The 14,976-nt window shown below is 34.0% G+C and overlaps 1 protein-coding gene across 2 annotated transcripts in view; it reads right to left on the reverse strand.

Moving 5' to 3' along the window:
- The window catches only part of EDIL3 (EGF like repeats and discoidin domains 3), a 418,218-nt gene that overhangs the window by 14,066 nt on the left and 389,176 nt on the right, over nt 1-14,976 (reverse strand). For both annotated transcript variants that reach the window (XM_030324171.2, XM_030324179.1), the window contains one exon: nt 9,920-10,075. In XM_030324171.2, the coding sequence (XP_030180031.1) occupies nt 9,920-10,075 (156 nt within the window). The remainder of the gene's footprint in view (nt 1-9,919; nt 10,076-14,976) is intronic.

Raw genomic sequence — 14,976 nt, forward strand, 5'->3', positions numbered from 1 at the left:
CATCTTTAATTTTTAAAATTATCCTTTAATCAGCTTTGTGTCTCAAATTACACCAGAAGCCTTATAATGATGAGAAATGTGTTGCTTCTACAATAAGGGCCCCAAGGGGCATAGTACCTTAGCGCCTTGAGAGCCCTCCATACATATAAATAAGCTTTCTCTCTGAGATCCAACAAAAAGAAGTATGGACATGAGTGTCGTTGCCTAACGGGTCGTTTTATAGGATGTGGCAGATCCAGAAATCCTTTTATAGATCTTATAAGCATGGAATTATGACAGGCATCTTTTATCCTTTTTCGGATTTAAACTGTGGAATGAGTAGAAAAAGACTAGAACATGAATTCATTTTGGAAGTCAGAGACTTTCATTGCTTCACACACTACCGCTGAACGTGTGCTGGTGGACAGGAAAAACGGCATGTGTGCCCTGTGGAACTGACATCCTAGAGGGTTTTTTCACCTTCAAAATATGCATATTCAGCAGTAAAAATATTAGTTGTTTGGTAATTACTTAGAAATGAAGTGGGTTCATATTTTTTGCTGTATTCCAGCCAATGGTAAGTGCATAGTTCCAACAACCAAAATAATGACATGTTTTTTTTTCTCTTACTCAGACTGATCAAATGCTCATTTTAATAGTGGGGATGGTAACTATCAGATTCAAGTTAAATAGGATTCTATTTTTTCTAATAAAACTATTAAAAATCTTTCACAGCTAAGCTCTGCTATTTCTGTCAGGTTCATCACTGCCTTTTCATGAATAATAACATTTTTGAAGTTTAAACAACTTATTAAAGGTTTATAGCCTTGACTATTCTATTGTGGACCTATCGCTAATCAGTATTTTTAGTGTGTCAACATTTTTAATCAGTGGCTAGGGTCATAGTTGGGCTAACACTTGATGGTCCCTCACAGTCATAATACAAGCACGACTTAATAAGAGAATGTGTAATTATTTTCCATGAGGGATAATGTCATTAAACAATTGTGCTTAATAATATATGTCAAACAAAAACATGAGATATTCAGAATTTTCAGTGTGGATATTTTTATGAATTTCTGATGAGTGATTGTGGATTAGGACAACAAAAATTAAGACACTTAAAGTTTTTTGGCATTTGAGCCTTGGGAAAATTAAGGCCATAAATATAATAATGATATTTAATAATAAAAATTACTTTCAATGAACATTTTACTTTAATAGCATGTTATGTAATGTATTTTATGTGTTTTTCACACATTTTTTTCATTCATGCAGAACCATCTGTTAACTAGAAAAAGTATATGGTTTCAAATTTTAAGGTAACTTATCAAATTTTCCAGAAACCAAGAAGTTCTTATGTTTTTAGGATATAAGATAATTAACACAAATAAAAAAAAAAAAACATGTATTTAACCCTCACTGCATTTTTCTGCATTGTTTGCTCCTTTCTCCATTGTCAAAAACAAAACCCACAGATCCAAAAAGGCATCAGTTAGGCCGAGTTTGAAAATTAGGGTTTAATACATAATCTGACTGCAGTTAACCTCCCCCGGAAATGCAGTCTTAACTGGTCGGTCAGGAATTTTCTGATGGGCGCCAAGGAGTCTGCCACATGGGCTCTCTCCATCCCCCAGAGGAAGATGAAGTAATCTGCCTGATAAGACTCTTTGCTTTGACCCCTAAGGGAAAGCAGCCTTGCCTGGAACAATCCTCTTGTGCTAGTAACTCTTGTCCTATCCCCCCTCTATAAAAACCTTCCATTTTGTACAACTCTTCTGAGCTCCCTCTACTAGCTAGAAGGGATGCTGCCCATTCATACATCATTTAATAAAGCCAATTAGATCTTCACATTTACTGGGTTGAATTAAAAAAAAAATTAATGTTTATTTATTATTGAGAGACAGAGAGACATAGAGTGTGAGCAGGGGAGGGATAGAGAGAGGGGGAGACACAGAATCTGAAGCAGGCTCCAGGCTCTGAGCTGTCAGCACAGAGCCGGACGTGGGGCTTGAACTCAGCATCTGTGAGATTATGACCTGAGCTGAAGTACATTCCCTAACCAAATGAGCCACCCAGGTGTCTCGTGAATGTTTGTTTTTTAACATCTTAAACTTCTGTCTCACTGAGAATGAGGTTTCATACCATCTGTGCTGGTATGTCACTAAATGTCACTATATGTCACTAAATAAGAGTCATAGCGGCAGGGATGTTTTTCTTCCCCTTGTTCTCAACCCACTCCCAAATCGGTGAGTTTTATGGATTTTGTGCCTGATGTTTGTTTTTTTTTCTGCTACCTTATGGTGTGTCCTCAGACCAGCACTCTTTTTGTTTGTTTGTTTGTTTGTTTTAAATGAAGAAGATTAAAAAATCCAAATGGCATCTAAGAAGTGTAAAGGCTTCAATGGCCAAAATTATTTTACATTGTTAGTCTTTAATATTATAGAATGTGAAATAACATACAAAGAATTTTCTTTGCAACTTCAAAATTGATCCCTGAAGAAAGGCAATCAGCTTTCTATTGCTGTCTCCAAATAACCTGAACGACTTCTTAATGAGCTCCTTCAGATCAATGGCTTCTGACTGTTCCTGTGGCTAGTCTATCATTCTAGCTTGCCTTTTATTTCCAGCATTTAGCCAGTTACTCGATTCTACAATTATAATTATTGAAGTTACTAACCCTCTCTTGCTCACCTCCATCCCAGTAGCCCCATTTCCTGGTCCTCCCTTCCTTTCCTTCTCATAAACCATTTACCCTGGGTTCAAGAACAAACATCTCTGGGTAGGCAGGACACTTGGAGTTCATGTTAAATATGGAAATGGAAATACAGTCCTCCATGCAGCTCATCTGCCCTTGTCTATTTGTGTCTGGACTTGCATCCAGTCTTGTGCCTTGTTTCTGACCCCAAGTCCCCATCTCACAACTGATTCTGATAAGTGATTCCATATTGTGTTGTTCTCTGTGCACCTTAATAACTGCTATCATACTTCTCACTGGTGACAATATGCTGCTTTCTGAACTTAAATTTGTTCAGTGTGGATGTCCTTTCCCATTCCAGCAGGCAGATCCAGATCTGCAAATGGCTTTTTACATTGATAGATCAATTTTTCTATAGTGGGTTTTTTTACTGAGATGTGGCTTTCTTGGTCCGGGGCCTTAGTAAAATTTACAGGGACGCCATTCTCTTTTTGTCAAGAACATGAATTATAAAAGCTACATAAGGAATCATTGGATTTCCTTGAATTTTTTAGTTGGTATACACAGGTTATGTCAATAACTGAACGTCTTTACTTACATGTTTTTACTAAATATTTTGTCTCTGTATGTTATCAACCTTTATTAAAAAGGGTAACTCATCACTGAACTTTACATTCTGCCAAAACAGACACATTCTCAGGTGATGTCTTAAGTTTGAAAATCTAATAACATCCACATTAATGTGAATACGGACAATTGTTTATTCTTCATACCAACACATATCCAAGTAAGGTCCCATAATACTGGATTGCGACAAGGAAGAAAACAGATACAATTTTAAATAAGTTGATACCAGATGGTGTTTATTTAAATTACACTGTCCCTATTTTTAGACAATGCTGAAACTATAGCATTGTTTCTTTAACTTAGCTCCAATTAAGTCACTCACCAAATACCTAAGTATACTACAGTGACTACATATAAATCTCTGTCATGTAGGGGCACAACTCATTTGCTATTTTTGAATCCGAGTGCTTTGTGTAGAGTCAATTTGCTGTCAGAAAATGCTTTCAGAAAAGCAGCATCTTCTCTTTCTCTCCCTGATTTATTTGAAAATAGTAGTAAGACTCTGAGTGGATGAGACTAATGGTCTCTAGGCAAGACGAGAGACTTGATGTCCTTGATCCTGCTGCTCAGAAACATGTGACTGTTCCACCTTGAAAGACTGATTCACTCTCTTTCACTTCCCCCAGCTAGAATCCTTCTCACCCAATGCCACTGGGGATTCCATTTATTTTACCTCCCAAAGGATTCTGTAGGTTCCAAATTTCTCACGCAGGTCAAATTTCAAAAGAGCAGCATGGCAATCCACTACTGAATTGACACCCCACCTGACCTCTGCCTCACTGAAGAGCTGGACTTCTGAGGCTTTAAATATTCACATTTAATTTCAGCTACCTGAGAGTGCCAGCTTCAGCAGGAATGAAAGGATGCCCTGTGGCATCTGTCCTTACTGATTAATTTGAATATATACTCCAATACAGATTATGAAGGCTTTGCTAATGGGGATTGGTGGAGTTGCTGCTTATTTTTTTTTCCCCATCGATGTTGAAAAAAGAAAGGAAGTAGAGAAGAATGAGGATCTCTTCCCCGACCCCCCCCCCCGCCATTGGAGAGTCACAGACTTTTATGAAATGAGCATAATTCAATATTGTTCTTATTGTTCTCAGATTGTTCTAAGATCATGTTACTTATTTCCTATACTTGTTTTCTCAAGTTATACACTTGGCAGGTTATATTTGAAGTCTTCAAAATTAGCTGACTGTATCAAAGGTCTTCCACCATTCTCAAGTTCCTCATTAGACTGGGCTTTCTCTGACCCACTGTCATATTCAGGTTTTCCCCCAGTGTATCCAGCAGAATGTAGACGGTAACTGCCTGCTGAATACATGATTGAATGAATATAAATGTCACATTCTTCGAGGTGCTTTCCCACCTAATCTGTGTTCCTAACTACTTAGATCTATTATTTAAATTTAAATTTTGTTTAAAGCTAATACATGTTTACTTTCTGGTGTTCATGACAGAAGTGGCAAATGTTAAAATCTAAACTTACTTTTGGAGACATTGATTCATACTGACTTCCACTGACAAATTAGTGGCCAGCCAGTCCTAAAGAATTATAATATAATACATTCCATTCTGACTAGAAAAATCCAAAACTACACTTAGTTTCAAAAACTTAAAGTTGGTGCCAATTAGAGTCATCTTTCCCACATGTGCTTATTATTCAAATTAGCTGGAGCCTCTGTAAACATTTAGATTTCCAACTCATCCCCAGAGAGCCAGAGGCAGCATCCAGAAATCAGTATTTTTTAACAAGCTCCCGCATGAGTGTTATGATCAGGTAATTTTGGTAACCAGTGAATTAGAGTTCACCAAGATGTTGCAAGATTGTTCTTGATGAATATGTGGCATTCACTGTTCAGGGCCAATAAAATCTTACTGTAAACAGAGTTTTGGATTACGTTCTTTTATAGAATATCCAGAGTATAGTTGCAATTTTTTTTTTTGATTTATGCTTTTTAAAAACCTGGATAATTCGAGGGAGGGAGACAAATAGAATATTACCAGCTTCTTTTTTTCCCCCAAGAAGAAAGCCCCCATGGTGTGAATTCAGGTTTATTTAAACACCATGACATTATGACTAATATATTGGATGAGAAAATCCATTTTCATTTCTAATTTTTCCATATAAGAAGTCTTCCTGAAATTTATTATTGTTTTACTTTGGCTTATAACCTTAAAAATTAAATACTGAAAGTGTCTGTCAAATTTTGCAATTTTCCTGCTAACTGCAATAAAAAACAGCTCCAGGCGTATAAAACAAATGTCACTTTCATGAGAGCAAAGGAACATTTGACTTTCAACTAAAAAATATATCTGAATCCATGTTGTAGAGAAATATTAAAGTTGGTTAAATGTTAGAAAATGTAGACTAGAAAGAGAAAAATAAGATTGTAGAGATCATAATGAGGTAGTGTCATCACGTGCTCAATCATGAAAGATAAAATGTAGAATTTTGTCAAAAAACAAAATGTTAAAATAAATTATAGTTCTTATATAAGTTCTGAGAAGGTAGTGAGAAACTGACAATTCAATGAAGAGAACAGGCATCTATTTCTCTTCAGTTGACTTTTGGCATACACACACAAATACATATACATAATATACGTTGATACGTATATTTAGATACTCTTACATACATATATACTTTTTCCTTGACATCGCTTTCCTGAGGCTTAGTCTGTTATGACTAATAAAAACCAGAAAGGATATTCATACATTTTTTAAAAAAATTGACATTCTTACATTTTTAGTATTTCATTTACACCACCTGTGGTAAACCTAGAAAACTGCTATTATTTTGAGATTGTTTTTCTGAAGTAATCTTATTTCTGGATCTGTATCACAATTCAATATAAACAGCCTAAAATCTATTAGAGCAAAGTGGTCAATAAAAACAGAAGGACACATAAAAGAATTAGAAAAATTTTTGAAAATATTTCCTTGGAAAGGTACATACAGAAAACATTTCACAAGCACATGTTTTGCCCTGCAACATTCAATTTATTTGTCATATTTGTGTGGATGAAAGTTTGTAGTTGAATTTGCACTTGTAAACATTGCAGACTTTCTCCCTTATGGAAAGTAACCATGGGAAAGAAGACACAAATAATATTAGGAATCAATAGGAAATGGCTTATTCAGAAAAATTAATTTCTGAGTATAAGTAATATACCTAGTAAAACTAATAATAATAATAACAAAGCACAATAGTTATTTGGATTATATATAAACATTTATTTGATTGGTATATGTATATATTGGAATGTGTGTGTGTATATATATATGTGTATAATATATATATATACACACACACACATATATATATATTTTTTTCCAAGTGTTCAAAGAACTTTTACAGTTCCTTCTTATACATTATTTCTTTATCATAATAGTATTGCTATATTCTTATGTACAGTTTGTTGGTGTTTGTCATTTCCTGCAGGAGTAAGTAGTAAACTTACCTAAGGCTTTTCTTCAACATACCAAATTATTTATAATACCATAAACAAACTGGCTAAATTTAATTTTAAAACTACCAATTACATGGTATAAGTTTATCCAATTGTTATATTTATAAATATTAAAATGGTTTAACTCTTCAGAAATTTTTACATTGAATAGATGATAGTGATTTATTGGCTCCCATAAGAATTCTGGCTTATATCCTGTTCACCAAGTATCAATTTACTTTCATAGGTGACCAGCTTGCCAGTGGGAGCCTATTTTTTTTACAGTAAGACTTATTTGGGGAATGTCAAAATCATATGTTATAATAAATGTGGTTCATAAGTCCATGGATTGATAGTCATGGTCTATTTTGTGTTTCTAGAGGCAGGTTTCTGGGGCTCTACATTAATTTGAAGGTAGACTAAGTTTGTATGCTACAAAGCCTAAAGAAATCACTGCAATAACATCAAAAAATTATACCAAGTAAGTGAACAACAACAACAACAACAACAAAATCTTAACTGGAATCATTAAAAAAACTTCAATTAATCCAAAGGAAGATAGAAACAAAAAAAAAAAAAAAAAGGAAAAGATGCAACAAGTAGAAAATAAGCAGAAAGATGATAGATTTTAAACCCAATCATATTAATTTTCATATCAAATATAAATGGCTTAAATGCTCTAGTCAAAAAGCAGAGATAGTAGGATGGAAAAAGGAGACCCAACTATATGCTGCATAGAAGAAGTGCATTTCAAATATAAGGTACAAATAGGTTAAAAGTAAAAGAATGAAAAACACACACCAACATAGCATTAATCAAAAGAAAACTGGAGTGCCTCTATTAACAGAAAAATAGAATCCAGATCAAAAAATATTTCCAGGGATAAAGGTCATTTTCCAATAATAAAGGAGCTAGTTGATGCAGTGGACTCCACAGTCCTAATTGTTCACACATCTTTTAACAGAGCTTCAAAATACATCAAGCAGGGGTGCCTGGGTGGCTAAGCGTCTAACTTCGGCTCAGGTTATTGATCTCACAGTTTGGTTTGTGAGTTCGAGCCCTCTCTCTGCCGGGCTCTCTGCCCTCAACACAGATCCTGTTTCAGATCCTTTATTCCCCCTCTCTCTGTCCCTTCCCCGCTTACATGCTCTCTCTCTGTCTGTATCAAAATAAATAAATAAATAAAAATACATTCAAAATACATCAAGCAAACACTGATATAACTATAAGAAGCAATAAAGAACATCACAATTATAGTTGGAAATTTCCACATTGCTCTTTCTGTAATTGATAGTACAAGGATATAGAAAATCAGTATGGATATAGAATACCTGAATACTATCAGGTAACTTGGTCAACTTGATGAAAATTTTATATACAGTTCAGACAGATAATAAGTGTATTAACATGCAAATGCCTAATCTATTAATTAAAGGAAAAAAATAAAAAATTGTTTACATTAATCATGAAATGACAAGCTTAATGTAAATGGAGTCAAAAAATATTTAATCAGTACAACAGTTTAATCATATTTTTCATTATACTTCCTTCCTAAATCAATCTATACAAGGATTTTGCTATTACAGATATACTTTTTAGTGAACATTACACATGGAAAATGTATGAGAATACTTATCTCTTTTAAAATTAATTTTAAGAGCTACATAATTTATGAAGTTTAAAAAGCTTCATCTTACAGAACACATTTTCATTTTCTATGCATCAGAATGCCTACTGTGAAAAGGTGAAAGGTAGGAACTGAAATAGTTATTTACAATAAATCACAGCAGATATTTGACTACAGTCAAAAATACATTTGAAGAGTTTCACAAAAAACCCTATACACACTCAATCTAAGATGCTACTGATTAGAAAACATGCCATTATTTTAGGTTCTTCTAGAAAATAATAAATGCCTCCAATTAAAATTATGACATTGTAAGATATACTAATTTCTGAGATGTTAAAATGTAAAATGTGTGTGTGTTCTGAGATGTTAAATGTATCTCTAGATGCTAAATGGATGTGTTCTGAGATATTGAAAGGTAAATAGGTGTGGATTTTATAATCTAAACCTAAAGATATGTCTCCCCTGAAATGATTTTTATGTGAAGTGAATTCAGACTCTGTTGACTCACTGAAATAGCCATCTAGGCTTAGTATCTGTTGGAAAATTAATAAATTCTGTCTTGAATTTTTGAAAAAGCAAAATATTCCCAACTCTCTGCTGGTGAATAATATACCAGGGAATACAAGGGCTACACAAAATGGAAAAAGTCATTGTGAACTCAGAAATACTTAATGTATTATATATTTCCCCCCAAATCCTTGAAGTAAGAAGTTTGTTTCTGTTGATGTCTTTAGAAAGCTAGAGTTCTTAGCACAAACATTCCAAGCAATGAATGAGTTTCAGGGTCATTGGCCCAACTAAGGCTATATTTTAACATCTGGTCCAATTAGTTATAGATATGAACCCTGAGCACTTCCATTTTCTAGGGCCCCACACAAATTCAGACCAGGAGATACTACAGAAAGATATTTAGAATGGTAAGAACATTTAGAAAAACAATTACAAATAGTATAGTGTAGAACTGGATGTTGCAATAATATATATTTATTACCATAATATTAAAACAGCTTACACAGATTAAAAAAACTAAACAAATCTATGAATTAAAACACAATGAAGGAAACTGAGCAGAGAAACATCCTGTATTTTAATTTTGATGAAACAGTATAATAGTCAAAATTTGTTCATTTCTAAAATTCCTATTGTCAAAATAATCAAGGAAATATATAACTTAAAAATCTTTTAGTTAATTTTTAAAATATTTTTTGCCAAACTACATTTTTTGCCTAATATCAGTAATGTTTTTTAATAGTAAAGTTAATAGTGACAAGTATTCAGACAATAAGTATTTACATGTGCTTTAAGTTAAATTATTCAAGCTCCTATTAGGTTTATAAAATATAAGCAAATTTTACTTAGCTGGATCTTAGATAATTGATACTATGGAAAATGTTAGAATTTTTAATTTAACATACATTTTTCAGTGGATATAGCCATTATTTTTAATACATATGTCTAAGCAGCTCATTCAGTCATATTCAGATAGAGTTTGGTCCTTCACTTTGCATGTTATAAACCACCTGGATCACTTACCTTATCTTTTCTTTGCTTTTCATCCTGGTATACAGTCCAGTGTTCTCCATCATTGCTGTATGCTAGTTTGTAAGAACCTACGAACTGTACATGACCAAAATCTTTAGCTCCTTGTGTAATGATGCCAGTTACTTTGGTAGGGACCAGAAGGTCCACCTAAGAAAAGGAAAAGACATAATTTAAATGCCACAGCAGAGTCCATTATAAATGTGCAAGTTGCTCAAATTCAGGAGATTAAGTAACATACATGTTAAAGCCAAAGATCCACTGATTATTTGTATTTTGAAACTGATGACTGAGTCTGTGATTGGCTAATAATTTTGGCTTTGCCACTGGATAAACTTAGTTGAAAACCTGAATAACTATTTTGACTGTTTTAAAATAAAACGATGGTCATTTTAGTCTACCAATCAATTTTATATTAAACCAAATTCCTCTAGCTGTGCAGTTTTGTGCAACTAAGATTGAACAGGGCAGGCAGGGCTGATCTTCTTGGGATGAAGGTCTTCCCCAGCTTGTCTTCCAGAGCTTGTGCTTATAATTCAGTTTTCTGACTTTACTGGTCATTTCAATTTTAATAAAAATCAGACTCTAGTTGTATACACATTAGGAATAGAAATGATATTATATGTATCACAGTTAAACATTAAATAAAAAGTCAACATTATTTCCATGAGTTTTAATCAGCTCAGGAATATATAATTGAATAATAGTAATCATTGTACAATGAAAATCTTGTTTAGAAAACTACAATTCTAAAAATGTTGAGGAGAAAGTTGGACATTCTTCAAAAATGAAGGAGGATTACAGCATGCATCTCTGACTTGTGGGATCTGTGCTCATGAGGTGTTTTTTCCTACAAAATACATACTTATAAAAGCAAAACACGCATGGAGACTCAGTAAGCATTAAATTAATCAAGATGTGATTGAAATGCAAAAGACAGCATTGATTTTCATGAAAAAGAATACATAACATTGAATAACTTAGTAGAATTCTGTTCTCTAATTCATGAAGCTTTTCTTATATCTTATTATGTTAATTTAAAAAAATATAGGAATCTTTGTTTTCCATGTGGACAATTCTCGTAAGAGCTTTACCTTTAGGTTTATTAATGTTCCTTGATCTACAGCTTCCGCTCTCCTTCCACAATAGCGACCTACTTCCTCCTACTTCCTGTGACTAAGTGCCCTGCTTACATCCTTGATCTTATCATCTTTCACTGTCATGATCCCATATGTGACCTTGGTGGCTTTCAACCACTATGTCCTTTTGTTTCTATTTCAGGTTCTTTATCCTGTGAGATGTATGCAGCCACAAATAGACAGTCATGGGTCAGACACAGTCCATGAATGAAAAGAGAGAGCCAGGGTGAATGTACTGAATAGACCATATTTAGTGACTGTATTTAGATGCTTTTCAATAAAGATATGAAAAAAGTTCCCAAAGTTTCACAGCCTAGGAAAATTTCTTTAAAAAGGCACAGGGGATTTGACCACTTTTTGTAACACTGTTTAATTAAAGACATCAGACTCAACTTGGACAATGAATTAAGACAGAAAACTACCTTTAATTCTTTATTAAAATACTTTAGAAAGTTTATCAAAACTAGAAAATATTTTTGTTTCTGCATATTTCCTAACATGTATTATATCATCTAAAATATCTATCCTGCAGCAAAGCAAGGTGGCAAAATGATGATACCTGGGAAGGAAACTTTTGTTGCCTCATACACACTATGCTAAGTGCTTTCTTGTGTGTCCTCAATGAATCCTCTCTACAGCCCTGTACAGTACCTTTGAGATGAGGGAACAGAGGCTAATATATTATGATGTGTGATCCAAAGATAGATAGTGAGTAAAGGGAGGATACTAGATTCAAATTCAACATTCTAATTCAAAGTTCCATCATACATAAAAATTCTCACTCAATGATTTCTTGCTATTCTTTGTGATTATTTCAGAAATTTCTGGAGAATCTCAAAGCTTCCTCACTACACTCATTAAACTTACAGAAACTCTAAGCTCCAAACCAAAATAATCCTGGATTTATAATACGAGAAGAGCCCTGTAATTTTTTTTTAATGTTTGTTTGTTTGTTTGTTTTTGAGAGAGAGAGAGAAAGAGAGAGAGGGAGAGAACATGTGTACATGAGTTAGGGGAGGGGCAGTGAGGGAGGGAGAGAGAGAATCCCAAGAAGGCTCTGTGCTGTCAGCGCAGACATGGGGCTCAAACCCACAAACCATGAGATCATGACCTGAGCCGAAATCAAGAGTTGGACACTTAACCGTCTGAGCCACTCAGGTGCCCCAGAAGAGCCCTGTGTTTTAACATGAATTTTGGCTCTGTTACTTCACCTATCCAGGCTTAAAAATACAGATTGCTTTTGTTCTAAGTCCAAATATAATTGTGCAGACACCTAGGCATTGCTACTGGTCTTCAAAATGCTTTTAATGTTGTTGACACTCAATTAAATGGGCAAAAAATCTTCCAACACTCTGAGTCACTGTGTTGCTTGCAAGGCTATAAACACACAGGAACTCAAACTGTCTCCAAGAATATGAACATTTCCATGGCTTGATTCTTCACTCTTTAAACTTCTATGAGTGTTTAGCTACAATGACGCAATGAAGAGTCTTATAGCATATCTCTTTTTCTGTGGTATTTCTTAAAGTCAGCTGGGTTTCCTGCTGGGTGGAGATGTTTTCTCCTTAAGCTGTGTTTCTTGGCTCTTTCTAACAGATACGTTTTTCTCCCACTCTAACTGCTCCCCTTCTCCAGCTTTTTTGTTTGTTTGTTTGTTTGTTTGCTTGTGATCTAGAAATGTTTTTCTTTTTTTGTTCCAGTTAAGCAAATTTCTCTACTTTAATAGTCAGCAATCTGTTTCAAGCTGGATTTGTCCTAAAATTTGCTACTTAATGTAGCAAAAAAACTTAGAATACCAGGTCTAAGCAAACCTTCTTTAATGTAAAAATAATCAGCATCCCACACTTAACACGAAGCTGCTGCAACAGGGTATATACAGATCTCACTTTGAAACACACTCACAGACATGTCACCCTCATGTTCAGCATGCAGGATGATCCCAGAAAAGCTCATTTATCTGGATCTATGCTAACCCTTAGCTCATGAGCACTTTGCCCTCTTATGGATCTTCTGAGTTAAACTTGTACTGCAAACATGTTAGACAAAATGCCTTCAGCTGTTTTAGATAGACCTTTACCTACAGAGGTTTGGCTCAAATACAGCAGGTTATTTAGGGCACTGAGCTGGCGTATGGGTAGACATTTGGCTTAGTGCTCTGCTCTTCATGTCTGGATCTGTATTAAATGTGCCTTATATGTAACAATCCCTCAATAAAAGTTTTGCTGGATTGAGTTAAAACTACTTCCTAAGTATGTTCTATGGACAAGAACCAACCATGCCTAAGGAGGCCACAAGGTACCATAGCAGAAAATGCCAAGAGTCTTTCTCTTGTTTCTGTACAGAGGATAACACCATTGGTCAAGGAAATATAGTATCACAGTGGCACCAACCAATTTTTACGGGGAAAGGTAACTAGTTAAAAATCTTCTCCAATCTTCTTAAGAGGCAGTCTATTGTAGAAGAGCTAGATGGTCTGAGTTCCCCAAATGGCTCTGCCCTCACTAGCTATATGCCCTTGGGAAAGCTACTTTATTTCTCTACATCTCAATTTCCTTATCTGAAAAATGAAGATAACAACCCTCATAGGATTTTTATGAGGATTAGGTGAGTTAATATTTACTAAGTGTGTAAAACAACATATAAAATATACTAAGGGCTATAATAGAATCTGCTAAGAGTAAAACAATAAATAAATCTGGGGAAATAATCTATTATCACTCTCAGAATGTTATTAGAAGCATAAATACAGAAACAGAGAAAGAGGGTGGTTAGATTGTCCTACAAGCAACTTCTGGAACATAGTATATTTTAGTCACCTTCTTAAAAAAATCATAATTTCATCTTCAATTAAAATAGAGAAAATGTGAAGCAACTGAAATTCCCATTTATGGGTGAAATGTTTTACTAAAAGTAATATAATTTTATGGAATGTTGTACATCCTCATTTGAATACTAAGATTAATTACTTGAGGGAAATGGTTCCAAAATAATACTAAAAGAGAGAATTAGATTTGAAATTATAGTGAGTGATTTATTTTCCTTTAATTATATGAGTAAAAAATGAGAGATTCATATATAGAGAGGCTTAAATGACATAGAAGTAAAGAAAAAAGTATTGCATGAGGGTTATGTAGGAATGCAACTCTTATGTTGTAAAACATCCTGTAATGTTTTAGTGAAGCATAAATATTTTTAGAGTGTCTAACTTAGGAAAATTATAGAAAAACTAAGAGCATTTGTTTGACAAAGGTCAAGATAAATGGCATTTCAGATATCTGCAAAACAGCTTGACAGATGGTTCCCTGGGAGAGCACACTAGGAAAGTCAGTTGATTTTCACAGAGATGTTCTTAAAGGGGTGAGGAAAATGAAAAGTGATACAGATAAACAGGTGTGCAACTGTGGATATTTTACATATAAATAATAGTAATAGTAATAATAGTAATAATAATGTGTAATGGCTGTGCAACAGTCTCTGTTATAGTTACATGATAAATATGAAAATTATTTAACAAGTCTCCTATTGATATTCCTTTAATTTGTTTCTACTTCTTTGCCATCAGTAAAAACTTAGAATGAACTCCCAAGTTCATATCTTCATTCACCGATGCAACTATTTCTTGTAGGCCTAAATGACCTGCCATTTGAAATGTGATATGCATTGTTTCCTTTCTCTCAAGAAAGATTATACACTTGCATCTAGGGTATATGATAAATCTTTCTCTGCGTAGTCACCAATCTCATGTTTTATAAAATTTTACATTTATGACAATTCTGAAAATGGATTTTTTATATTTAATGTACATAAATGGCAACAAGTGGCATTTAATTTACATTCTCCCAATTGGGTTCAGTCTCACTAATAACATATACAGATGGTCTCTTTAATGTCCTTTATTTATTAGATGTTAGA

This window comes from Lynx canadensis, chromosome A1 (genome assembly GCF_007474595.2).
Source record: "Lynx canadensis isolate LIC74 chromosome A1, mLynCan4.pri.v2, whole genome shotgun sequence".
In the NCBI taxonomy this organism is placed as follows: domain Eukaryota; kingdom Metazoa; phylum Chordata; class Mammalia; order Carnivora; family Felidae; genus Lynx; species Lynx canadensis.